A 24,576-nucleotide genomic window follows, 5' to 3' on the forward strand; every position below is an offset into this window, starting at 1 on the left:
ATAGCTGTTCGCATTGTTTGTATACTGTATACACCAACGACAGTTGTTCACAAAACTGGTTTGAATTTTTTTTTAAGTACCGTTTGAATTCATTAAATACTGCACCAAAAAAACAGCATCCATGATCCAAATGACACATAATATTGGGATTTCCGAGGGACATACAATCGACTCGACATCCAGCTTTAGCGCGAGACCAGAAGCCCTGAAACCTATGTAGGCACGAGACTCAAATGAGCCCGCGTTCAAAATGGACATATTAGAGTCGAAATGGGAAAGTCGGTGCTGCTATAACAAATTACAAATGAAGGCGGTTTGTTTTTCTTAGACCTGACCTGGTGCCGGAGCGTGTTACCCGCTTGTTGCCGCTATCCACCAGAGGGCGCTGTCCTCTTAAATTAGCTACTAGCTAACGTTCGCTACAGGTGCCGCTGTGACAGGCCCAAAATATGACCCAAAATATGTAGCAAGCTAACTTACTCAAACATGATTTTAAAATGATTAATAGCGTTATAGGTCGTGACCCTCAATTCAAAGACGAGCTTTAAAAAAAATTGTTAAAGCTTTTAATTAAGACCTTTATTTCTGTCTTTAGCATATATTTGCATTTGGCTAAGGAGTAACGTTAGTTAAGTTATTTACACTTAGCCTCACATACATTTCGTTGTGGGATTCAAAAAGAGTAGAAATACAATACAGAACAATACAGTGACTCTATGACTCGGTGTGTATGATGTGAATTACATTATTAGTTTTTTATGTCATGTTTTTAAATATTTATAACCTGCTCGGGCATATTCGACATTCTCTAGTAAACAGGCTGAATTAATTCAGTGCAGCTGCCGTTTTGTTCTCCAGTTAGTAAATGGCTTGACTTCATTATTTATTGTGATTTTTAATGTTCTGTAAAAAGGCTAAACCACTGTAGGGAAAGTAATGTAGCGTTAAGCCTCAATGACCACTGTTACAGATGTTTCTGTGTTTGTTTCTGTGTGCTCACTGCAGAGGTGAGCTGCGGCCCCCAGTGTGCGCGCGTGTGTCTCCTCCTCCTCTCTGCGGTCTCTCCAATCGGAACGGATCTACTGTCGCTCAGCTGGTGCTGCGACCACACAGCCAGAGGCTCTCCGCTCGTCGCTTCGGTACTTCTGCTGTGAAACTTTATCTCCTGTGTGTGTGCGGTGCGTTGCGTTTGCGCGTGGCACCTCGCGAGGGTTTTTTGGGAAACTTGGAACCGCGAGATGGACTGAAGCAAAGAAACTCTGCAAAGTGTGGATACTCAGAACGAGGAGAGTATTTGTGTTGAGAGCAGCCTCTCTGCGGGTTGAATTAGCACCATGGACGAGGACGACGGGCATCACGAGAACGGCGTCCACGCCACCAAGGACTCGGACCGACAGCAGCGGCTCAGGCTTTGTGTTTTAAACGAAATACTGAACACCGAGAGGGATTATGTGCGGACGCTGCTTTTCCTTCAGTCGGTAAGTTTTGACATTACCCCTTCACGCTGCTCGTGCTCACGTTCTGCTTTCTCAGACGCGGACAGAACGCTGCGCCAAACCCCAACCGCGAATTCTTCAATTCACGTTTGTCTTTCATTTTGAACAAACATGCACGTTGTGTCAAGACCACTGGTGACATTGTATGAAACGACAGGCTGCACTCTTCCATTCGGCATATATACAGTGCGTGGTGTGGCACACGTTGTGAGATACAAATCGACTTGAATATTTCCCCTCGCTGTAGTTTACAGGCTGGGTATGACGATAAACCAGCAGAAAGAAGTCCTGGGTTTGGCGTGACGTTCTGTACACACGCATCGCTCCTGTTTGCATCCTAACTTTGTAACCCCATGTTATTGTTATATATATATTAGCACGCGACAGAGTTAGACACATCTCGCATCTGTGGTTTACAGCTTCTTCTTTTTTTTTCTCCACGCCGACTTTTATTGACAGCTTTATTCTGAGGCTGCAGCCTGCTGGAGATGTTATAGGCGTAGACGTGTCGAACTTGCTGCGATCTTAGCTTTACGCTCTCAATGAACATATGAACGCTATGTGAGGAACACATTCCTGGGAAGATTTGTGTGTGTGTGTGTGTGTGTGTGTGTGTGTGTGTGTGTGTGTGTGTGTGTGTGTGTTTGGGGGGGGGGGGTGTATCATTCACACCTCTCCATTGTGTGTTAAACCTCAGGTTCAAGAGAATCAAAGATGCCCTCAATCCACACTGGCTTTGCAAATAAATAGATATTCATGAGCATTCAACACCACCACACCTCCCTTGTCCTGACAGAGATGGGAAACTATCTCACACACTCATTGCACGTTAGCTGCCTTTGATGAATGAACGTCCTGGTCATTTTACCACCAGTGTAGAGACGGCTCCCACCTGCAGGAAGCTATTCGCCACGTTTGTCACCTCTTGTCATTTGTTGTTGTCTCTCTCCTCCTCGCCTTGTCATCTGTGGTGTTTGCACAGTGCAGGTGACTTATGCGTGCAGGTGACTTCTGCGTACAGCTGTTGCAAAGTCAGTGTGGTTTTGCTGACTTTATTATTATGCTTTATTGCTGCCTGTAAGGAAATCCCCTATTTTGTCGCAACAATGTCAAAGGTCAGGGTCTGCTCCAAAACACAACCCTCCAGCCGGTCGGGATTCTGGCTCCTCTCACTCGCTTTGCCAACCCCCGGCTGACTGGGAGGATTGCTGTCATGTTTTACTTGCTGTTTCTTCATGCCACTGATTCTGTTCATTCTCCAATTTCAACATCTGGCAAGCGTTTTTGTCAAATATAGCCGTGGTTCCCTCTTTGTCTTGTGCTGTCACGCGTTAAGGAACTTCCTCAAAGTTCTTGAAATAGTTTGGTTCGTCTGCACAGTAGCCCGGGGGTCGCGGAGACATTAGATTATCATACAGAGTTCAAGTCAGTGATTCATTGCTTTCTCCAGATTATACCCCCACATCGTGAGATGATTTCTACAACATTTTGAGGGCCAGTCTCTGTGGCACTGCTTCCTTTCTCAGTTCCGCAAGAAGCAGCCGAGGCTTATCTTCTGTTACAAGACAGACCAGGCAGCAGAGGGACATGCTTTAACCCCCCCCCCCCCCCCCCCCCCCCCACCAAAGCCAGTATGATAAAGACAAAGCCCCAATGATTTATCAGAGAAGTCTGGAAGCTGAACCCCCCCCCCCGAACATCTGAAAGCTGTCAGTGCCCTCCACCCGCTCCTCCCCATCGTCGCATCAATTGGCATGTCTTGATTTAAGCCATACGGTGTGCAGCCAGAGGGGAGTCGGGCTTGAGAGAGAGTCTGTTATCACCTGGGTCTTTGCATAGAATGCTCTTTTAGACACACACACACACACACACTCTGCAGTCACATGTAAGTGTCAGAACTTAGGCTAGTCCTCATTTTCCCTTGTTATAAGGCCATAGGCTTTATTTTGATTCATGCACATTTGCAGTTTGACAATACAATAGTTATATAACACTTCTTGCATTAAATAAATCCTTTGATTTGGTCGAAAAAATTGGTAGATTTTTTTTTATTTCTATGGTTAACAAGTGTCTTTGAAGGCTGCACAAGATTGCCCCCATTACAAGTCATCTTCACATATGGGCACATACTGTGCAACCGAGCCGTGACACCAAAGCTCGCTGCTCCATATCAGTGGACCCTATATGTGATAGTATACAGTATGTTGTGCGTGCACTGAGACTATTCCAAAACCCATGAATCTCCATATGGAGGACTCTCCATTGGGGCTCGGCAGCTAAGATTGCTTCAGGAGTACACGGATCCGCTGCAAATCCCTCCCATGCTCTCCCCGTCCAGGGTCCAGCTGAGCCTGCTCCCATCCCTCCACGGGAGGCCAGGCTCTGTCACCATGCAGCCTACTGTTGGTGTTGATAAGGGAAGTCTGTCTGTGGGAGCTCAGAACATATGGTTTCAATAGAGGTATGTGGGGGGTGCATAGTCCCTCAGTGTGAAGAAGCTAGAGCAGTGAATGAAAAGTGAGAGCGGTCATTTGTGTTTTCCAACACTTATTTTGTGATCACGGGTGCCGTTTAAAAAAAAGAGAAAAAAAAGAAAATGTGACTGCCTTGAATTCGGTTAGATAGCTTCCTACATTTCCCACAATGCCGTTTTACCGATCACGGAGAATGAATGATGTTCTGACGCTTCTTCTGTGAGTTACACATGTACAACATCTGTCGTTGTATGTTGAACGTCAGTGCAGTGACATCACGGCGCAGATCACTGAAACATTTTCTGCTGTCACACTGGAGATACCTGGATGTGTTTTTATACTTGCCTCTTGAAGTCCTAAAAACATCACCATAGCGGTGTTTTTCTGGATGCAGATGATTTATGTCGGACCCCCCCCCCCCTTCAGCTTCTTTTCTTATGTTTCCACCTGACAGTTTGGTTTCCCTCAGTCTCTTTGGGGTTTCCCCCACATGTCCTCTTTAGAAATTGATCAGTGGCAGACTGAATGGTAGCTTGCACTCGCCCACATCACTCTCCGTTGCGATTTTTTTTCCTACCTTTGTACTTAGGCCCCCCCCCCCCTGTACAGAATCACTTCCCAATCGCAATGATTGCAAACGACACACAAAAGAGAAGGCTATCCGGCTCTGGCGTCCCAGCCGTTTCTGCATGTCACTCATCCGCCAGCAATTACCAGCGCCAACGAGCTCATCCAACGTGCTGGGAGGCAAGGATGCAGGGGCGGTGGGAAGGGAAGAGGTGAGAAGGGGGTTGTGGGGGGGGTGAAAAGAGGGATTAGAGGATTAGTTTTGCTCGGCGCTATCGAACTGAATCTCCAAATCTATCGCTTCTTTGAGGCAGCGAGCCGATTCCTTTTCAATTCCAGGTTTTATTGTGATAACTGCTCGTTTCATGTTTTTGTCTGTGTCTGACTCGATCATTTCTTAGTGCCAAAGATTAGTGGGGATTTTCTTCTGGGCTTTGTTGATTTAATCCAGGCAACTGGATTTTCCCCGGTCAGGATCCACCAAAATGTAGGCGATACCTAGGACAGGAATACGGTCAGTGGCGTCATACCCGGTAGACGAGAGGGATTTTCCTTCAAAACTATAAAATTGGGGGTTTGCCTTTTTGAAAGCAGCTGTCTGACGTTTTTTTTTCTCACCACACTGACCCATGTCTTAGTGAATCCTGTCCAGTTAAGACAACAGCGGAATCGCGTGGCCAATAAGTCAGTCAGCGTTTGGCCTTCCCTCTTGGTTCTGAGAAGTGTGAGACTGAGAGTAGGAAGGTCTCGTCGGATAATAGGAAACATCTGGAAATCCTGCCCCGTTTGACCCTTGCTTCAGGGGTCACACACAAGCCAGTTTACGCATCGTCTAACACTGCCGCCTGTTAGGTGTTCTGCTGTGTGGCTGCACGCACACTGTTAAAGCTGCACACCTCTTGCTCCTCTTTCGCTGCCTTTGACTTTTCAATAGCTCCACCTCGCTGTTGACGAGGATTGCTGAGCAAACAGAACGGACGCAAACACATCGTCCGACCGGTGCCCAAACAGACAGACGTGCAGGAAGCCGGCCGTGAGCTTCCTCTCCAAACTTGAGCCTGCGTCTACCTCTTTTCCTTTTTTTTGTTGTTTTTGTTTTTCCTCCGCTCCATCTCTCCAGCCCTCCCCATTCGGTGGGAAAGACCAGCCTGAAGTTTCTCTGCGTATAAATAGCTTCAGATTGTAACTCTCATCTTTGCCACAACGCCAGCGGTTCCAGTTCAACCTCAGCCCAACTGAAGTCATACAAACACACATCACATATGTAGCAGGAGTGAACCCTGTGCAGTCCTAACAGCAGGTAGTTACTGTGGCAGACTGCTGGGGGTCTGTGAGGGTTTGTTCTGTTAATACTGGGCTTTAATCTCTAGTCTCATCATGTATTTTATACTCACAGATGAATCAATCTTTTTTAATGCACAAAGAGGTATTAGAGTGGGACAGATATGCAAAAGATATGCTAGATGTTATCTACTGGCTTTGGATTTTTGGTTCGGAAGAGTTCAAAACAATGTACTCGCTCTCCAGGCCGTCTGTTTCCAAGACGTTTGCACACTAGCACTACCTTAAGCTGAGGTCGATGCATACGCCACCGCTTTAGCTTGCCACTGTGCATCCGTCCGTCTCACTCCGCATAATCGGTACCTTGCAGTGCCGCCTTTGCCAGACTAACTCATTACAATGCAGCGTGTTACATAAACGGGGGGGGGGGGGGGTAAATGCCAGTATCCAACTTAATCTGTGTATTTTTATAAGTCATGTGCGCTAAGCCACTTCTTTGAGGCATAAGACTGCAGCAGGAATTTTAAGAATTCAACTTAACAAGTCTAAACCACTGTAACACCCGGAGGCGTGATGTCAAAAAAAAGAAGAAGAAGAAAAAGCGCCTCCCTCATTCTCTCCACAAGAGATGTTTTCTTATAGATACGGATTAGCATTAGAGAAAAGTCCCTCCACATGTTGTGAATGTTGACATGGCATCCTTTTGGGATGTGTATGTATCTAATGGATTAAGTGTTTCCCTTTGAGTAGTTCTGTCAATGGTTGCGCAACTAAGGGTGAATCTATTCAGCAGTGGATTCTGAGCTGTGTGGAGGTGAGAAAATGTCAGAAAACCAGAAGTCACCAGCGTGACATCAGGTTAGCATTCTTTCTTTAATGACCGGAGCAAACGGCAACCACGAACTGCCCCCACTGTGTATGTGAACAGCTCTGTGAAGCACTTGTCAACAGGCTGATATGCGATACAGCGGGTGACCCGGCCTGACTTGTAAAAGCGCGGCAACGTGAGATCTCTGGTGTCCCCGCGGAGATCATGACTCGGACAAAGTTGGGACTCGCACCCTCTCAGGGTGGGTACTGGGTCCAGTAGCTGTGCAGCATGTTTTTTGTGGAACACTAGGGAGAATGAATAGGATGGAGGGATACCTACAGAGTGACTTTGCATAGAATCCCCCCCTCCCCAGGAGCTTCCTATGTGGTTTTGGAGCCGTGGCAGCGGGCTTACAATGTTTGTTTTCTTTCTCAAATGCAACCAGATGCATGGTTCCTTTCAGGGTTAGAGGTCATTTGCCTCTCAGAGGAAAATGACGAACAACAAAACAGCCACAGAGCGCCTAGACGCGGAGCTTCTTAAATGTCAAGAAGGAGACGTTTGATAAAGTCTGGGTTAGATCACAGGGCTGCTGAAGTGTTGCCCGATCAGGGCGGGTCGGGGTAAATGCCTGTATGCTGTCCAGCCAGGAAGCTGCTCACACGGCACAATGGGACAAAGAAGGAGCGTTACACACACCCACACACACATCACACACTACCCAACACAATCTGAAGTAGGTCTTCTTTTGTCTCGTCACATGGCACAGAAGAGGTTTCTGATGTCCAGTCTATCTCATTCGTGTTTTCCTACTAATAAAACCATCGGCTGTTTAACATACGGACATGGTCTCCGTGACGTCACCCCGTCGGTTTCTGAAGCGCCATAGCGATGCTCAAAGTGGGTGGCTCTGGTCGTCGCCATCTTGGCAGTGACGAGACATCCCGACTCTAAAAAATCAAGGTAAAGAGGTGGATCGTAGATGGAGATGACTCACCAGAGCAGACGGGTAGCAACTAGCGACGTGGTACAGTACCCACCTGTCACTCAAAGTGGCCACGCCCTCAATTATGCCCAACTTTAAGCCTTAATATAATTCAAACGGGTGAGTTGCATAAAAAAAAAAAAGAATATTAGCCATAGAGACTAAAACCAGGCTGCAAACATGTTTTATTTTAAGTGCCTTAAACTTGCATCATCTCTACTGGCCAGCAGGGGGCAACTCCTGTGGTTGCAAAAAGAAGTCTGATTGTATAGAAGTCTATGAGAAAATGACTCTACTTCTCTCTTGATTTATTACCTCAGTAAACATGAATTTATGGTCTCAATCTCTAGTTTCAAGTCTTCTTCAATCCAGCATAATGTTCATTTCGTAAATTATGATCCATTTAGAGTCAAATAGACCATGAAACAGGGTATGCTTTAGGGCGGGACTACCATGGCACTGTCCGGTGTGGCCTCAAGTCGCCATTCGTAGAACTGCCGCTTTTGGCACTTCAGCATTGGCTTCATTTCTCATCACTCGAGGGTCCTTTCCGGTTCATTCTCGTCTCTTTGGACCGTTACTTTGTTCTCAGGTCTGCTCTTAATGTAGCATTCTCACTTCCTCTTGACACGCTGCTGGTGTACGCGTTGTGACAAAAATGTGAATGAAAGGTGTGTCTAATGGCGCCGTGTTCAGCCAGTAGAGCGTGCCGCGTGCGACAGCCTGAGTGAGTGGTGGAACGATGTGACGGTGGTGGGAAGACGGGACGCTGCTGGATTCACCTTTCTAGCTCGTTCGGGGAAGTCTTATGCTTCGATTTTCTTGTCACTTTGTTGAACATCACTTTGAAGATAAACCATTTCACTTCACCAATTAGTGGGGATCTTCGCCTATTTACGTTATTTAACCCCACGGGTTAAAGAGGCTGCCCACTCTGTTGTTCTAACTGTTCGCGACAGCTGCTGACAAATTCTTGGGGCCTGGTTCGCTGGCGGCCTTTTTTTGTTTTGAGGCCTTCTGTTGTATGCGATGACGTTTTTATTTTGCCGACTTACGTGGCATGACTAAAGGCCTGAGTCATACGTGCCGGGGCTGTTACTGCGATGATTTTGTTCTCACGCGCCGACAGGAAAGCTTTTAGGAAGCGGCACGACGTTTCTGACATGATGAATTACTACAGCCATTTAAAAAAAAAAAAATGTCTGCCCTGATTTACATGACCCGTTACATTTTACAGGATGGATATGTGACGTCATCCTGTTAGTGAATGGAGCCCTTGTTTTGATGGGGATTTCACCAGGACTGCACTCTCTTGTCATGTGATGACACGTGTTTCAGTCTCACAATTTACATTCCACGCGGTTATCTCTCGGCTGTGCTGTTTTCTTGCACCGAGTCGGAATGTTGTGAATGAAAACGACCCCAAAGGCATCACCTTTTGAAGTGGAAGCTAATGCCGTAGTGGCTGAGAAGTTGAGATATAATGTTGGTCAGTAGCATCAGTGTTTTCAGAGGTAAAATGAGACCTTTTTTCAGACAGAGAGGGCTTTAACTATCTGCCGCCTGTCTGCCCATTAAATACTGTTCTCTATCTGGTTGGTAAATACATAGTCACATCTAGTGGGTGCCCTCTATGATCTTCCCTCCTGCTTGGCCAAATGACCATTATTGTGTGGCATGGGACACTAATTTGGTTCTTTCCCACCTTTCTCTCCGTCTGTGACCATGACAGTGTTTATGTCTGGCCTGCTGAACGCCACATGTGGCATTCTTGGTGTTGGTTTTGCAAACTAAGAGTAAGTATGAAAGAAAACTGCTCTGAGACACGCGTGTCCAGGTATTATGGAAAAATGTTGGGCAAAGTGCTTATGTAGCTTAAATGATCAGCCGTGCCGCATCTTTTTTTTCCCCGTTGGGTCTGTCGGAAGCTTCCCATGTCTCCGATGGCTCACTCAACGCCACACTCTGATCCAGTCCTTCGGCACCGGAAAACTCCCGTCCAGATGGCTTCTGCAATCTGGTCCGCTGTGTTATCGCCACATGTCACCCCTCGACAGGAAAGCCACTTAGAAAAAGGACACATAGACAAACCTGTGTCAAGCACTGGTAGAGATGGAATTCAGTCTGTTGATTGGCCGAGATGGAAGCTGAACGAGCCCCGTGAAGAGAAACTTCAGCCGTAGTTGTATATAATAAACATGTCATTCTAACAGATGTACAGGTTGAAGCGGATGTCTGAACAGCTTGCTGCTAACAATCAGTGGCCAAATTGGGGAAACGAATATGTCGACATGTCTTCCAGCACATTAATGCATCACAAGACATTTGCATAAACACGAGTGTCTTTGGTTCTTATAGATGTGTGATGAGAGCGAGTCTGTAATTGTGTGAAAGAAGCTGCCTAACAACCTGGAAAAGTGGAGATATGGTAGCGGGTATTTATAACATTAATTACGTGCAGCCACTGTGAAAGTGGGAGCATCTAGCTAAATGAGACGGGGAAAACGCCCCCCCCCCATGCTCAGTGCCAACTTGTCCAATAAAAACTAGGCATGCTCAGAAGATTTAAATGTCTGAGGCCGTGAAACTCCATGAAAACAATCCAGAATACAGGCGTCCTGAGTGATTTCTTCTTTTTTTTTTCCATCACAAGTGTTATTGAAATGGTTTTTGCATATTCATCATGTGCATCACGCATCCATTAATGCAACAGAGCTGACGAGGGCCTCGTCTTCAACAGGAAGTCTCTGGTCCTCTGTGGTGGAGACGCTGTCTCATCCCCCTGTAGTGTTCGGTTTCCGCCCATGTGAGCGACTCAAAGAGCCTTGAAGTTTAAAGTCCTTCAAAGCGGAAGTGAGTGAGAGTGGGAGAAAAAAACTGGACAAGACTCAAAGAAGACTTTGTGCTTTGGTGATTGGCTCTGCCAAAAAGGGTTTCTCTTGGACGACAGCGAGCGACTGGTTGGGCGGGTGAGGGGGAGCTGAGGGAGTTCTTTGGATGGTTGGGGAAAGATGTGAATTACGGCTTCAGGGAGAAAGTAGTCCGCTAAGGTTTGCCCGGGTCCCCTCATTGTGGCAGCGCCGCGGGCCCGCTCTCTGGCGCCGCTGCGCACGGCCCACAAAGAGGGGACTTCTTTATTTATTTATTCAATTTCATGCCACGTCGAGCCCTAAACGGCCCCCGTCCCCTCTCCAAAACTGCCCTGTCCCCCTTTGTGGCCGGTCAGTCCAATCCTCCCCCCCCCCAAAAGGAGAGCCCCTTAATGGACTCATTGTTTGTTAGCTTGTTGTTGTTTTTCTCTCTGATAAGGAGGGGTACAGACTGCTGAGAACACGCATAGAAAAAGTCCTGAATCTGTGTATCTGGGATCTTGTTTGAGGGTTGTTTCAGTAGGTGTGGGAACCGCAGAGCATTGAAAGGGGGCTCTCAGGGTCTTCTGGAGAGAGGAAAAAAAACCATGACAAGTGTTAGAGCTGGTGCTTGATATACGGGGGGCTCTTGTGAGATATCTGAATTGAGTGAGATGTCCAGCATTGTTGCTGAATGCTGATGTAGCCATGGGCAATCGGGGAAACGTCCCAGTTCTGTCCCCATTAACACCATCTTTAGTCCCAGTATGGAGAAGCTGCTATAGCGAGAGCAGCAGGCCCAGTATACTGATTCAGTTATGAGCTGCTCATGACATGGTATACATATATTACCAAATGCAGGTTAATGAACATGGTTTTACAGTAAATGATGCTGATACTGATACACTGGCCCATAGGTCAATTTGTTTCTAAATCTAGTTGACATATAGTCTGTGTTCGTTCATATGCTAGGCTGTGGATATGAATGTGTTATTTATTTATTTCACGTGCAATATAACTTTTCAGTTTCTATTAGGCACGGTTGTTAGTGTTACTTCTTAAACACTTTAACTTTTTAGTTGATTTTAGTTTTACCACGTTTACCTTACTTACTTCTTATACACTTAATACTTATTACTCTATCGTTCATGTCTAGATTTATATTCTGTTTTTTTCTTAAACTTCAATCTCTGGCACAAGAATTTCCCTCCGGATTAATAAAGTTCTATCGTATCGCTTCTCATCTCTTCAGTTGTTCTTGTGACTACAGCCACAGATATGTTTTGTCACATCCCTCCCACAGGCATCCATTAATCCCCATGTCATGTGGAGGACCTTCTCTGAATGTGAACATCCAAATTCAAAGGGTCCTGACTGTGAGTGACCTGAGGCCACACATCCCCTTTCAGCAGCCTGAATGTTCCCTGACTGTTCGCCGGACTTACTCTCATGTCGCAACTGGTTTGACGATTACTTCTCTCTCTCGTTATTTCCCTTCTGTTATTGTGACCGCGTGAAGTTTCTCGCCTTAAGAAATTATTTTCGATTGGTAAGATCTGACACTTGTTAAGCAAGTGTAGTTCTGTGTTTAGTGGTGTGTATTTTTGTGAGTCAGCCCAATTTGCCTTGACTCAAAGATGTGTTGCGTAGTTGGCTTGGCTGCAGGTAGAAAGCTCTGCTCAGAGGCAGACGCGGCAGACGCTAAGGCAGCAGGCCTCCTGCTCCCTGTCCAGTGGAGCGAACGCTGAACCCGCACCAGCATATGGTCCATCTGTATCCTCACACCTTACTGTCTGGCCCCTCTTTGCCCCCCCACCCCCTCAACACAGATCTGACCCTTTGGCAGTTGGTCATATGATGCAAAACCGTCCTAAACAGTGATCACACCGTCTGGGGTGGCGGGCGATGCCGGATGTTGGGGTAGACATGGTTTTTTTTGGGGGGGGGGGGGGGGGGGGGTTTCAGCCTGCCAAGTGCTACGATGGGCGGCGACGACATCATGTGTAAATAATCAAAACAGATGCTTTGTGTTTCCGTCCGTTCCTTTCAATCCATAGCATAATAAATAGCTAGGTCTCCCTCTAGTCATCTAGTCTTAAACACATAGACAGCGTTCTCATTACAGTGCGGCTGTTGCGCCACAAAGTTCAGGGTGAAGTCCATCATTTAAATCCCTTTTCAAGCGCACAGTGATTTATTTGTTTGTCACAGTTTGGTTGCATGCTAGCGCCAATCTGTGAGACCTAACTTTAGGAAAACGCAGTCGAGTTAGCGGCCAGTCAAACATGTCACATACTTCCTTCACACAAAAGCCACACTTCCTTTTTTCCGAAGCAACATCTGCCGCTTTTGTGTCGAGAGGCACTGCTTCGTTTGTTTTCCCTCCCCGCTGAGTCCAATCGCCGTATATCTGCCTGAAAAGGAAAAACTAACTTGTCAATGATTTGGTTGTCTTCAAAAAAATAAAGTGTCGGCTTTTGTTCAGTGCGATTGCTCTGTTTTCACTTCCTGTTTGCTTGCCACACACCTACACACACACACTGACGAAGGCATGCATGGGCACTTCTTCTGTTGCAGTTTGGGCTTTTAAAAATTGTCTTCACTCTTTCTCGCGCACAAGTTGCTGCAATAAAACGGACAGTGACTCAGCTTTGCGGCACGTGGCCCAGCAAGTAGCACGTTTGACAGCTTTCAGTAGAGCTGATGCAAGGGACACCAAAATGTGACCTGTTCTTCACACTCGATAGCAGAAGTGCAAAAGTAATGCACTCTTTGCAGAGTCAGTCATGTCCTGTCATAATGCAGCGTGTGTGTGTCCACCAAGCAGCATCTTCATGATGAGGCAGGACCCTTGTGTGACCAGGGCCAAAGCAGCTGTGGCTGATGAGGTAGAGGAGGAGTTCAATTCCCGGCTTTTCCTTTGTGTGGTCAGGAGACCAGGAAGTCCATTTGCAGTGCAGACTTCTACCAGACACTCGTTGTGTTGTGGACCTGAGTCTGAGAGGGCCTTTTCCGAACTGCCTCTGAACTTCGACGGAAGGTTTCACTCTTGAGTTAACTTACCGAACTCTTGGGCCAAACGGCGTCAAGGACAGAAAGTTCACAAGTGTGAAAAACACCCGCGTGCAACTGTCTTTCTAAATGAGGGCAGAGGAAGAGGTGTGTGCCTGTGAAGATGCTAACAAAGAGCTAATACGCTATGCAAAGCACACAGGCTTGTTTCTGAGGACTTGGAGTGATGTAGGATTGCACTTTGCTGTTTAAATGAGATCAGGCAGCCTTTTGAATGTCTCACCTTTTTCTTTTTCTGGTATAAATGTCCAACTGCATACTTAAGGACAGGCTTCTGGACATTTACATTATCACACTGTTCCACCTGCCTGGACCAAGCCAATACGTTTTAAGAAGTGACATTTGGTGTCAGGATTTGATAGTGTGCTGCTGCAGGTACTTCTGTTACGAATGGGTCTGAAGTGCTTGTGCACACTTTGGAGGGTGATTGAGGAGGAAATAATGGAGAACAATTATTGAGCAACAGAGAGAACTTGGAGAGTCCTGGCAGTGACGTCAGTGCTGTAATGCTTGCACAACTGCAGCGCAGAATATTAAAGGCCCGACGACGAAGAAGAAGAAGTGTTCGATGAGGAAAATAAGCAGGTCTGACTAGGAAGAATGTTATTGGTTCCTCTTCAACAACTAGAGTGAGATTAATCTGTACATTGTCTCTATGAAAAAGTGCGAAACCTACATTCTGTCTCCTGAAACTGCCAAATATTATTATGACTGATAAGTGAAATATTTCGCAAAATGTTCAAGATTACAATGCTTTCCATGATGAGATAACTTTAAAGTTTTATATTTCAGAAAAAAAGCCACCACATGAATAATGTATAGATGGCTGTTTTAACCATGACAGCATTCTGTTGTTCTGGAACTCGTGACCGTGACCTCCCTGGCTGCTGGCTGCTTTCCCACTCTGAAATAGTAGTGGTGTAATTCTGCATTAGTGTCGTGCTTGGCAGCCACTTTGTGGTCTAAGAAGAAGCTCCATCACGGTTGCGTTGCCAGCCTCCCGTGGGATTGTATCACGAGCAGCCACCCCCCCCCCCCCCCCTCTCTCAACAGCCCATCACCCCTGTGGCAAGAGACCACAGTGTGCAGCAGCTGAGCCCCCCCCCAAGTGCAGACACTCTGACTCATTATTATGAGCACGGGGGTATCAAAAAGCGAATTTTGTGTCCCATCTCACAGACTATTATCAACACATTGATTGATGTCATCCCTATTTTTAGGAGTCGGAAAAGGCAGCTGGGCATCTCGTGCACAAGATAAAACAAGCCAAGTGTGTGTCACCTGTGGCTCAGTCAGAGCTCAGTAACAGACGAGAGAGAGTTGTTATTGAGTGATTGTCGCCCCGTCATACATGTACATAGTATATTTCAATGTCTGATCCTCCACTCAACGTGATTACACGCCCTTCGGCTCACTGGTCACGATGTGGCGATGTCAGGAAAAAGAGGCAGCCGGGTCACCTGAGACGGGAGATTAGAAAGCAAACATCCAACCGCCTCTCAGCATGTTCATTAAGAAGCAATGAACCTAACGAGCGTGCCCAGTGGGTAGCGTATTACAGTGCTCCTCATGACTGCTGTTTGTTTTTCATGATTGATTTTTTTCTTCTCCTTTTCCAATAACAACTGGCTTAGCTGCGTACTGTGGAAAGGATGGCTCTTTTCAATATTCATCTCATATCGAAGTGTGTGTGTGTGTGTGTGAATCACGCGTTACTCGTCTGTGAGAATCAGTAACCTGTCAGTTTGGCCGAGTTACAGATTCAGGCCGTGGACCTCAAAACTTCTGCCACGTATGACTGATCTGTCTGTTCTCTCACCGGTGGTCATTACGGTTAAGGACTCCAGAAGTAGCTGAATACGAAAGTCCAGACTGCAGATTGCCCAATTATGATGCTTTGCTTTCAAAGTGCAACGAACTGCCGTCCATCAAATGTCAAAATCCTTCCAATTATACCCATAATGCTTTTGTTTCGGTTCAAATTCCCGTTTGCTCACCAAATAGTACAGTCCAGACTGTAAAACGTTTGCGCTATGCTTGGAGCGCCTGCCCGGTTTATGCTCTGCTCTGTTGTCATGCTTGTGGACAGAGGGAGCTCCATCTTTTTTTCTTCTCCCTCAAATAAACCTGTGTGCTTTGTGACGGAACAATGAAGACAGCCAACACAACCCTGGGTGAGAATGGCCATGTCACGGGGCGAGACCTGAGCTGAAAGGATCCCTTTGTTGCTCCTTCCCTCCATCCTCCCTGCTGATGGCCACATCTGTGTGGCACATTTTGTTAAAAACAGCGAATCCCGTCCTGGATGGTAGGTGTCCACAGAGAATGACTCCAAAGTCTGGATGCTTTAGTTCCCGCCCACTGTCCTAACATTGTCCAGTCAAGAACACGACAACTGCCGCTTCCCTTTAATATTGGTCTTAATTAGCGAGGTCGCAGCTCGCTGCCGAGGACCTTTGCTTTCTATTTTTGGTGCAACCGACGCAAAAGCCAATAAAAAAACAACAAATTACTGGAGACAATCCTCACAACGTGTTCGGCCTCTGAGGAAATGATATGATTGCAGCTTGCTGCTCGGCTGGCTGCGTTCTATCTTTAGAGCAAATGTGTGATTACAAGTGTCAGTCTTTCATTACAGGCAAGGGACTTACTGTAAGTAACTCATGTAGTTCTGTGTGACTGTAGAGCATTCAAGGGTTTTTCCTTTATATTGTCGGCAAAAATCCCAGATTTTCTTACTCGTCAACATTCTGGGTTGCTCTTGATAATCCACAGAGCCAACCGCTTTTATACCGACTATTTATTGTCCAATTAAGTACATTTGGCCTGGATTTAGTACCCACCCAAAACGTAGCGTCAACTAAAATGATCAAGAATTCTTTGTTTGGATATTGCCTGATCTCTTGTAGGAAAATGTTCTACCTTTTAATCTGTTCACCATTTATTTAACACTGATACACCGAGAAGTAAAACGGGGTTGAAACATGTTGATTTTTAAAACATCCAGCACCACTGAGACGCTGTTGCTGCTTGAAACATGTTTACTGTCATTGTAGTGAGGCAGGAAATCTACTACAAAGACGATCTCAAAACCTGAACAAAGAATGTAGAAAGAGTCCACTAGAACCACTGACCCTTTCACCTGGCAGTGTCGATCATTGCGCCGCTTCTGTCGTTGTAGCTTTAAAGGCAGGCGTGAATCAGCTGCAAGGTTTTAGAAACAACAGCAGAATTCTCCAGTGACACTTACATTTCAGGTGTACATTCATCATTGAACCCAGCGGTTCCTCTCCACCCTTCATCCGTGTGGCACACTATCACTTTTCACACTTGAGGCTCTGACATGCAGGAAGGAGCCTGCCAGATGAAGGAGGCTGCAGGAGTAGAGTTTTATTTGGTTTGGGGATTCATATCTCTCTCTCTTTCATTTTGCCGACAGTATCGGTGTCTGGAGATGAGGCTGCCAGTCAGACGGAGGAAGGTTGTGTCTGACAGACAGAGAATTGGGGAAGAGAGAATAAAATAAGCTGTTTGCACATTCACTTCCCCCTCTCTGCACCCTTCTTTCAAAGTCGGGATTGGCAGGCGCGTGCACACACATGGACGAAACCGCACACGCAAGCAAAGCCCAACTTGACGTGAGCCTATTGCATTCGTCTCTGGTGAAGTGGTGTGTGCAGACGCTGCAACAATTAAGCAGTTGTGTTTTCTCTTTCTTCCAGCTGGATGCCCAGGTGCATTAGCTTCCTCGACAGCGGAGCCATGCAGTGAGCTTGAAGTGTCACAAGACAAACACGCAATACCTAAGGGATAGTGAAATAACTGTGATGCGTCTTTGTGGAGGCGATTTTCCCTTAAGTATGTGAGTGTGCATGTGGCTCTCTGTCGCTCAAGGGCTTGTGTGTTTTATGCTCATGTATGTATCTGTTTCCTCAAAGCAAAGAGCTCATACGCACTCGTTATAAATTTTTTTTTTTTTTTAAACGAGTAGAGGGAAGCTGGACTTCCACTCCCAGGCAACGCTTGTGTGTACACGCACACAGGTTTTTTTTTTTAAAAGCCTCCACTTGTTGTTTATAACAGCAAACTCACCACGCTTTTGTTCTCATAGATGGAAATAGTCGTCAACAATAAAAAAGACTTATTCTTAAACCTGCTCTGTTTCTGTTTCCCCTTCAGGCATTTTTACACAGAATCCGACAAACTGCAGAGGACCAACAGTGCCTCTCACCCGAACATGTCAAGGTATGGCCGGCCTTTAAATACTACAAAAAAAACAAGCCAAAAGCTTCTTTCTAAAATGATTGGGTTTTTTTATATTATGAATCTCAGACATGGTATTTGCTCTCTTTCCCCCACGTCTCCGTCCATCTGTTGGTCACTTCCTTGGCCTTTTCCCTCACTTCCTTCCACCCTGCCTCTTTATCTCTTCCTTCCTCTGCATCCCCTCCCCTTACATCACCCTGTCCCTCCCACCCTCCCTGTTTTTAGATTCTGTTTTCAAATATTGAGGACATCCTGGAGTTGCACAAAGAGGTGCTGTCTGCAGTGGAGTCCGGTCTGCAGCCCGATCCCCATCCCCAGCATGCACTGGGACACGTGTTCCTGCAGTTTGTAAGTAGCACATGACACACACAGACTGGCATCAAACAGCAGACGGTCACACGGATCACGCATGTGGGAGTTACATGTTGCATGCATGCAATTCCTCCTCCTTGCGCATAAAACACACACACTCACAAACTCTTTTCATAGGCTACGCGTAACCACAGATGCAGGGAAAGCGTGCAAAGCCTGCTGTGAAAATGCCCTTTAATTCTCTTTCTCACACACACACACACACACACACACACACACACACACACACACACACACACACACACACACACACACACACACACACACACTACATTCCTCCCTTTCCAAACAGGCTGCATCCTGTCAGCCAAAAAGAGTCTCTCTTCATCAGTCTCTGTCTCCTGCCATCTCCTTCTCTTGCCCCTCCATCCCTCCATCCAAAGATTCCTCTCCGCTCTGCACCCCCCCCCCCCCCCCCGCTCCCCTCTGTTTGAACTCGTTTGGTCCCAGGGAACAAACAAAGAAGTGTCTGTGTCCAGGGAGGAAGAGATGGTGTGTCACTCGGCGAGGGGACAATGCTTCTGCACTCAATCGCGAGCTCCCTCTCTTGCTCGTCTCTCTCTGATAAACCATCTTCAATTCACTTTCACTGAGGCACAGAACGCCTCCGCTAGGTATTCCACTGTCAGTCTGCTCCTTCAGCCTATTGGTCAGTGTTGCAGGACACCATTCGATTCTCAAAGACAGAAAAAAAGGAATTTTTTTTGCCTTTTGAGAAATGTCCATATAGCCAAAAGTCCAACCTGCATGCCATTTCATGAAGCACACCGCCATCAATAATGATCCACCCACTACCTGCTGGTGGCATGAATCCCATTCAATCACATCTGTGGAGAGCTGTTTAATCGGCTCATCAAAATGTACCTTCACACGTTATGGTCACTCCGGCTGTCAGGTCAAGAGTCGGTGTGGACAATTGATTAAAGGAACCCAGTCAGTTTTTTCCCCAACACTCTGTGTTCAGACTGGGAGATATAGAGGTCAGGCTGGATGGGTAATAGGAAAGCTGCTGGTGCTTCCATTCCCCACGGCCTCTTCATAATGTCCGTGTCTTTAAGTCTACGTCAGTCCCACGACAGGAAAGAAACCTGTGTGACTCAAACCAGCACTGGATGTCGATTCCAGGTATGATGATGAGTCATAGTAAGAAAGAAGAACTCAATATATGCTTGATATAATGAATTTAAATGGTATTTCAGTACAGTTCTGTTCAACAGATTCCGACATTAAACATGTACATGTAAACTGAGTATAGTTTTTAAAATGTACAGCCATGCATATATCCAATTACATTGAATGTTTATGCACTTTTTAATGTTGCAAATAAGGATAACTTTCATGATCAAAGAATCCGTCAAGTATTTTCTGCCAGTTTGCTGGTTTCGTCCGACCAACAGGCCAAAACTCAGATATTCAATTAACATTATTATGAGAAGATAAAAGCTCAACACCTTTACATCTGAAAAACTAGGTCGATGAATGACATAAAGTAGAAGGTTGTCGATAATCTACATTACATCTTATTGTCAACGAATTACCATGAAAATACCAAAACCAACACAAAAATAAAAGATTCTATCACGTCTCATGCTGTGTTGTTTGTACCAGGGGTAGCGTGTGTTTCGTAATTTAACTCTCAGTGAATAAGCATTTCTCCCAACATGTTTAACTATTCCTTTAAATTCGTAATTAATTTCAATCACAAATGTTGGCGAATAATCTTCCAACTAATTTCGCACTAATATGTTTAATTTGTTAAAAGCATATGTGCTGCTTATAAATAGGGGGGAGGAGGGGGGGGGGGGGGTGTTACCCAGCATATCTATTACACTTCCCGCTCCAGCCCATGACCTTTGTCTCCTCCGACACCGACACGTCTCAGCCAATCGGTTTGCCCCGTCTGGCGCCCTCCAGCCGTAGCCCTTGACCTCGACCAGAGGTCACCACCATGACTGGGGTTTGATTAACCTCCCGCATTGTTCCACAAGACTGTCTGCCACTCACCGCGAGGGAAGACAAATGGGAAGATTCATTGCTAGTCAAAGTCAGATGTCGCCAAGATGGCTTGGGAGGCTGCAGATGTAAAAAAAAGAAAGTGCACCAGTCTTTTATTTTGAAGGCAAAGCAAGTTTGTTTGTCGAGAACATTCCAGTAGCAAGGTAATTCAAAGTGCATTACATATAACGTCAAAAGCATGAACGCAGTGTACAGATGCTTCTTTGTCACCGTTAATGAATAGAGGACATTTCATAAAAATTGACCACACACAGATTCTTTGCCCTCGCTTCAAGACCACGGCATGCATGAGATTATTGGAACCCTGTGAAAGGTGCAAAAGTTACTCGCGCAAGAGGAGGAATCAGAGACATCACAATATTTGCTCTATTTCTGGGAGCGTACACACGAGCGCTGTGCAAGAGGCAACAGTCACGTCATTATGCACTTTCTGAACTACTGCGTGCGTGTGTGTGTGTGATGCTACCCCTCTCATCTAGCCTCCGGAATAACATTCCAATGACGAGGGATTCAAATAAAGACGTATGTTTATCAAAGGGACAGCCCTCGTCTTTGAGCTATTCTGGATACAACCGATGTCTTTCAGAGTCGTCTCGATGCTTAGAATTGACTCTGTGGTTCACCTTTTGGCCCCCGGTAAGACATTTAGCTGGGCCTGAAGTGACTATGTTGTCACCGGAGAAAAGGAAATGCCTTGGAGGGGGCTTTGGTTGTAAACATAGCAGCAAAAAAAGGGTCGCTGTTTTTCACCGGCTCAGGTGACTGAGAGCTGAGATGTTTTTTTCAGGTTGAGCTACTGCAGCGCCACCGTATCCAGGAGCACGTAGGCGTAAACTGATATACGGTGGCTTCATTTACATGTCCCGAAATATTCAGCCTGCTCAAGTATTGTGTTGCGTTTTTTTATTCAGCTTAATTCAGGTATAGCAAGTTTTTCTGCACTGCTGGATTTCAGCCTGTTCAGCGTAGTCATCTCTAGCCCTTCATGGTTTCACAATTGAGGAGAGCAGACAGGCAGAATGACCAATGACGCAATGGCAGTCTGTCAAATAGGGATAATGAATTTTGTTAAATATCCGAGATGTTGTCATATTTAATCATCACTCAATCACAATGAGACTATTACAAATATACATTTTACACATGCACAAGTCCCCCATGCGCTCTTCCTCTAGCTGCCTATTAACTCACTTTGACAGTATCTGGGGTTCCACGCCATATGCCAGGACCAGCTGTTGCTCCCACTGGTGCTTTGGACTGGAATCCCCTGCCAAACGTGGCCTCGGGTGTGTTTGGGTTACTGCCGGCCTGTGTGGCAAAAAAAAAAAGAAACTGTTTATATTGTGCTGCTGCTCACCACTGTTACACATCTCGGCTCCTTCTGGAGACAACGAGTTCTATAAAAAGAGCTTTGTTTGGCTGCTTCTGTCACCACTGCTGGGTTACCGCGCGTGCGTGCGTGGTACAGGATGCTGGCTTGGTAACCACCTTTATTTTAACAGGTGTTGTCGGAGAGGATCATTTTAAAGGAACTCGTAAATACATTCAAATATGGAATCAAAAGCTTTCATGCTGACTGGTCTCAATGTCTGAATATTGATTATTCCTTTGTAGTCGTTACGGCCACGCCAGCTTTAACTGCAAAGCCTCGGGCCGGCGGTAGTTTATGTTCAGAGCGGTGTCCGAGCACCTGCGGTTTTGGATTTCACTTACTAAGCTGCTTCAGATGACAGTTTCAGTTTGTAGACCCGGAGCTTCGGCCCCGCCGTGCACGTGGTTTCACATCCCCGTTGCTGTAGCATAGTTGAGAACACACAATAGGCCTCAATGAGCGTTGGGTGTACACGTTGTTGTAGCACGCTGCATGAATAACGCATGCAGAGCTACGGTGTGTTCACTCGGCCCGGGTGTCACGTTATGTTTTGATGACCAAAGCGTCTGTATCAGCGCTGGGGTTGTTCTGCCATGTTGCACCATGTGACCTATAGGAAAAAGGAAGTGTGGTTTGTTGGCATGCTATTCCCCCCCCCCCCCCCCCAATGATGTGGACTTCTTCGAAAAAGAGAAGTGTGATGGATAATGTGAATGAACACTGCGGTCATAGAAATACATAGAAATTCGATGAGGCTCTTCATTCTTTCGGTGGTTTCGTCCGGTGCTTGTTCCACTTGATAGCCTGGAATTGCTAAAGACTGGCTTTGCTGCTACTAATAATGATAAGCAGTGGCAGCTGTGGAAGTGCAGGTATCCCATGCTTTCATTGCAATGATAAAACTGAATCTCACTGATCTTCAAGAAACTGGAGCTTTCTCTCCAGTTTCTGCTCCGCTCAGTGAATCTTCCTCCTGTCGGTCGTCTCAAGTGGATTCCTCTACGCGGCCAGCTAGCTGCAACCCTGATGTGTGTTTTGTCCCCCCCTTGTTCTTGTAGAGGAAGAGTTTCTCGGTGTACGGCGAGTACTGCAGTAACCACGAGAAGGCTCTGCGACTCCTCGTGGAGCTAAACAAAGTCCCCAACATCAGGACCTTCCTGCTGGTAGGTTGACACATCTGCCCTCTCCTCTCGCCTTTTTCTGCATCCTTCCTCTTCAGCACTATGACTCTTCGACTTTGAAACATTTCAATGTTTTCATTATTTCATTTCACAGGAGTCTTATGTATCCTTTCCTCTAGTGGTGGTCCATAGAACACCTTATCTTCTTTCCTTGTGGCTTACACTCATGTCTGCCTTTGCCCCACATTTCTCCCCTCCTGTGAGTCTCCTCTCGCTCTTTCCTCATTTTTTTCCTTCCATCATATCACCTCCATTTCCATGTCAGCGCTTGAATAAAGGGAAGAAAACCCCCAGCGAGGTCAGAGGGTTCTTCCTGCGCGGACAGGATGCAACCGCCATCGAGGTCACCTTTGTGTCGCTCTTGTAGTGTTTCCGCTGCCAGCTGTTTTCTGTGTTTTGACACCCAAACACTTAGGCCCTAAAACAATGAACTTAAAATGCCGACGGGGCCTTTTGAGCTGGGGGGGGGGCCGAGCCGATGAAATCATCTGCACATTCTGGGCCAGCCAGCTGTGGAGCGTTGGCAGCCGGTTTGGGATTGGCCGAGAGATCTGAGGCCGCGCGTTTGTCGCTGCCCGATGGTTCGCTTCCACGACATTATTCTGACCCACAAGGACTGGATCAGAGTGTTCGCTGTGTGCTTTGGCTCTTCGATCCTCCTGGCCCGGTCATGCGGTGGCTAATTGGTTAGGCCTTGAGCTGCATTGACGCCTCCAAAATAGAATGACTGCACAAACATCTGGTTGTGTATGAAAACAGTTGTCTGCCCTGCTCAGTGTAAGCTCACGTATTGGACTCGCTCTTGTGCTTTGAGTAGCAACGACGAGCAAAACAGAAACAAGATCGATTCACAGTCATGTAGAAACAAAACAAAATAATCTTTTTCAGAAGTTTTTTTTTTTTTTGAATTCTTAAAGTGGTGAACATCGCAATTAATGACAGTGTGACGTGTATCGCCGCTGGCGTCTTTCCAGTTTTGCATCTATTTTTCTCTTCTGGATGAAACAATTTTTATGCTAATTGAATCACACAACGACGGGAGCGTCTGCAATTGTATGTAGAAATGAAGTGCTAATTGCGTTTGGAGGAGAGGAGAGGAGAGAAGTGAAGCGAAAGCAAAAGGAGGTCAGAGTGAAGAGCGGAGGGAGTTCTGGCTTTAGGCTGGCAGATTACAAGTAAGCAGAGGATGAGAGGAGGCAAGATAGAAATTCGGTTTCGTTGGAGAAAAACTCATTATTACATTAGGAATCTGTGTGAATCCGAAAGTTCTGCGGTCGCGATAAGTTGTTCCTGTTTTTGCTGCTCATTTTCATATCAGCAATACTCCCCCCCCCCCCCCCCCCCCCCCCGTGCAGAGTCATAATGCTCTAAAGTGATTTTCCCACAGGAGAACACTCCAGTGGTTTATCTGCGTGGCTGCTTTTGATCTTTCATCCCTTCCCATGAGCTCATAGCATACTGACAGGCTTAGTTCCTACAAAATACAAGGCGCAAAGAAACCATGACTGTAACTGTAACACCCCCCCCCCCCCCCCCCCCTTACCTCTGAAGAAACCCCTTGACCGAATCTCCCGGGGAATGAGAACCCATTTTAGAGGTTTCTCAGTGATCCGTTGGTTGGCTTTGGAGGCGGCACAGTAGAAGGAATGTAGAGAAGTTCCAACTATAGAGCTGTGTGTATAAATATGCCATCTTAAAAATGACACTGAAGTCTTTTTTTGTTCTTTTTTTAATCCCCTGACTGCTGCTTTCCTGTAAGAGAAGGAACTGGGTTTAAAATAAGTGCTCCCAACACGCAACAAAGTGTGGCTGAAACGGACCATAAAGTGCTATT

The 24,576-nt window shown here is 46.2% G+C and overlaps 1 protein-coding gene across 1 annotated transcript in view; it reads left to right on the plus strand.

Moving 5' to 3' along the window:
* The first annotated feature begins 1,141 nt into the window (after window positions 1-1,141).
* Window positions 1,142-24,576, plus strand: part of prex1 (phosphatidylinositol-3,4,5-trisphosphate-dependent Rac exchange factor 1) — a 73,184-nt gene continuing 49,749 nt past the window's right edge. The window contains exons 1-4 of the mRNA XM_079273247.1: window positions 1,142-1,478; window positions 17,715-17,780; window positions 18,027-18,149; window positions 22,620-22,724. Of these exons, the coding sequence (XP_079129373.1) occupies window positions 1,335-1,478; window positions 17,715-17,780; window positions 18,027-18,149; window positions 22,620-22,724 (438 nt within the window). The 5' untranslated portion in view covers window positions 1,142-1,334. The remainder of the gene's footprint in view (window positions 1,479-17,714; window positions 17,781-18,026; window positions 18,150-22,619; window positions 22,725-24,576) is intronic.

This window comes from Melanostigma gelatinosum (genome assembly GCF_949748355.1).
Source record: "Melanostigma gelatinosum genome assembly, chromosome: 8".
Taxonomy (NCBI): Eukaryota; Metazoa; Chordata; class Actinopteri; order Perciformes; family Zoarcidae; genus Melanostigma; species Melanostigma gelatinosum.